The sequence below is a fragment of the Propithecus coquereli genome, unplaced genomic scaffold (genome assembly GCF_000956105.1).
Source record: "Propithecus coquereli isolate 6110/MARCELLA unplaced genomic scaffold, Pcoq_1.0 Scaffold129, whole genome shotgun sequence".
In the NCBI taxonomy this organism is placed as follows: Eukaryota; Metazoa; Chordata; class Mammalia; order Primates; family Indriidae; genus Propithecus; species Propithecus coquereli.
The window spans coordinates 1,116,175-1,118,312 of record NW_012137080.1 but is presented as its reverse complement, the minus strand read 5'-3'; the positions used below and the strand labels follow the sequence as shown (position 1 = coordinate 1,118,312).

The 2,138-nt window shown below is 39.6% G+C and overlaps 1 protein-coding gene across 1 annotated transcript in view; it reads left to right on the top strand.

Moving 5' to 3' along the window:
- CENPF (centromere protein F, 350/400kDa) overlaps positions 1-2,138 on the top strand; it is a 62,546-nt gene that overhangs the window by 46,399 nt on the left and 14,009 nt on the right. Inside the window, exon 14 of the mRNA XM_012638319.1 lies at positions 757-909. Within this exon, the coding sequence (XP_012493773.1) occupies positions 757-909 (153 nt within the window). The remainder of the gene's footprint in view (positions 1-756; positions 910-2,138) is intronic.

Genomic DNA, 2,138 nt, shown 5'->3' with positions numbered 1-2,138 from the left:
CTTTCAGTTCCTTCTTTTGTACCTTCTCTTTATGCAGTCTCCTATTTTATTAGCTGGTGATTAAAGGGACGATCTGCCATCAAGAAGCTCAATTATTAAAGAAAAATTAAGTTTTGGTCCAATATGCTTACATACTGATCTAGGAAAGCGATTCCTTCAAATTAAAGTTTTACTGAACAAATATTAAAGAAAAAAGGAGTGTCCAGAAAATGTAATTCATCATCACTCTGTATTTTCCAAGAATTTCAGGTTTTTGTATACCTTGCAAGGGACGGCAATTAGGGACGATGGGACAAACCAGACCAGGCTGTTTCAACTTTAAGGGGCAAATGCAAACAACAGCTCTTTAACTGGTTTTAGCTAATCATACGCATGTTTCTTGCAGATTAGTATGCATTGGGGGATTTGTAGTGATCCAAGAACTGATAAACTAAGACACTGCCTCATATAATATTCTCTGGTGTTTAATTCAAATTAATGCCTTTATGAGGGATTTTAAGACTTAGTAATATTATCTTTACTTGTCATTCCTTTCCTTCTTGCTGTCTTTTACTAAATCTTTGCTGAGAAGAAAAGGTAAGCACACCAGCATGTTCTGAGAATGCTTAGTTGAGTGGATTAGTAAAGTGAGGATTAGCCCGGTTCCATTTTGTTACTGAAGGCCAAAGTAAATGGCATGAGTATGTTGTATCAGAGCGATTAATTTGAGCAAAACAGACAACCAAAGGCAGGTCCTAACAAAAGATTACATTTCAGGTAAACACAATGACTGCCAAGGAGACTGAGCTGCAGCAGGAAATGCACGAGATGGTGCAGAAAACAAAGGAGCTGAAAGAAGAATCTGATGGAGAGAAAAATAGGCTAACCGAAGAATTAAAATTACTGTCAGAAGAAATAAAGAGCAGAAACGTAAGTTTCCATGTGACAGATGTATTATGATTTGATAATCCAGTGTGCACGCTCTCCTTGTTGGTTTCTGTAAGACCTTCTGTAATGTACCAAACTTTTGTTAGCTTTTGAACAAACCCCATGTTTCTGTGGTGGTCACACGTGTGGTCGTCTCCACCAGCCAGCACTGTCGTGAGCCCAGATCGAGTCGTGAGAAGCCTCTGAACACATGACAATACCCATCTCGGAGCCCCAATACATTTTCACGGAAGAGGACCCTTTACCACATTAACTCACATCAGAAATAGATTTCATGCAGCTTTCAGCAGGTTTGTCTGCTCTCCTAGCCTGCCACAGGTGACAAGCTGGAATGTTGCTGGAGACACATGCATTGATCTGCTCAGAACCAACAAAGAAACAAAAGGAAAGTCACGGTGAAATGCAAAGGTAGAGGAGTCTTGGGGGATATTTTAGGGCAGGATTAATATGGCACATCTACAGCGTTGGGACCGCCACTCCCCAGTGCTGTTTCCATAGCAGACATCGTTCGTTCATGCCCTCCCTTTCTCCAGCAGTGTGTCCTGGGTAGCTGCTACCACCGCACAGGCAGAGCTGGCAGATGAAATGAAACGTGTTTGCCAAAGCTGGTTAAGTTGTAAACATTCCTATAACCATATAGCCTTCGTGTAACTTCTTCTCTAAGAAGTGCTTAGAAAAGAATAGCAAAATAAGATAGTCGTGATTGTGACCCTGAATAATCCCCCAAAGTTGAAATGATATATGTAGTATCCCATACAAGGAGTTGGGGAAATTTGTACTTTTCTTTAAATGTAATATTTAATGTATGAAAATTTGAAAAGTTTTGGCATTTTCTGTCAGCAATTGACTTAGGGAATTTTCTGGCAATTCTGCGTGGAAGGAGTTCCTATGAATGATATTTGTGTACTGCCTCTGCTGAAGTTTCTTTTGGTTCTGAGCGGCTTGGGAGTATCTCATGTATGTTGTTATCGTATTTTGTGTATAGTATAGGCACTACTAAGAGAAAAATCTGGATATTTGGCCTCTGGTCCACACATGTGAGTGTATTAGTTTGCAATGAATTCATTTATTCTATAAAAAATAAGTACAAATAAGGTCAGGGGATAGATTGTTGAACCCCTAACCTATCCTGAGGTTCCTGTAGTCATACAGCTCACAGTCTTGACACACAAAAAATCATGAAATAGGGAATGGATAACATAACAAACTGG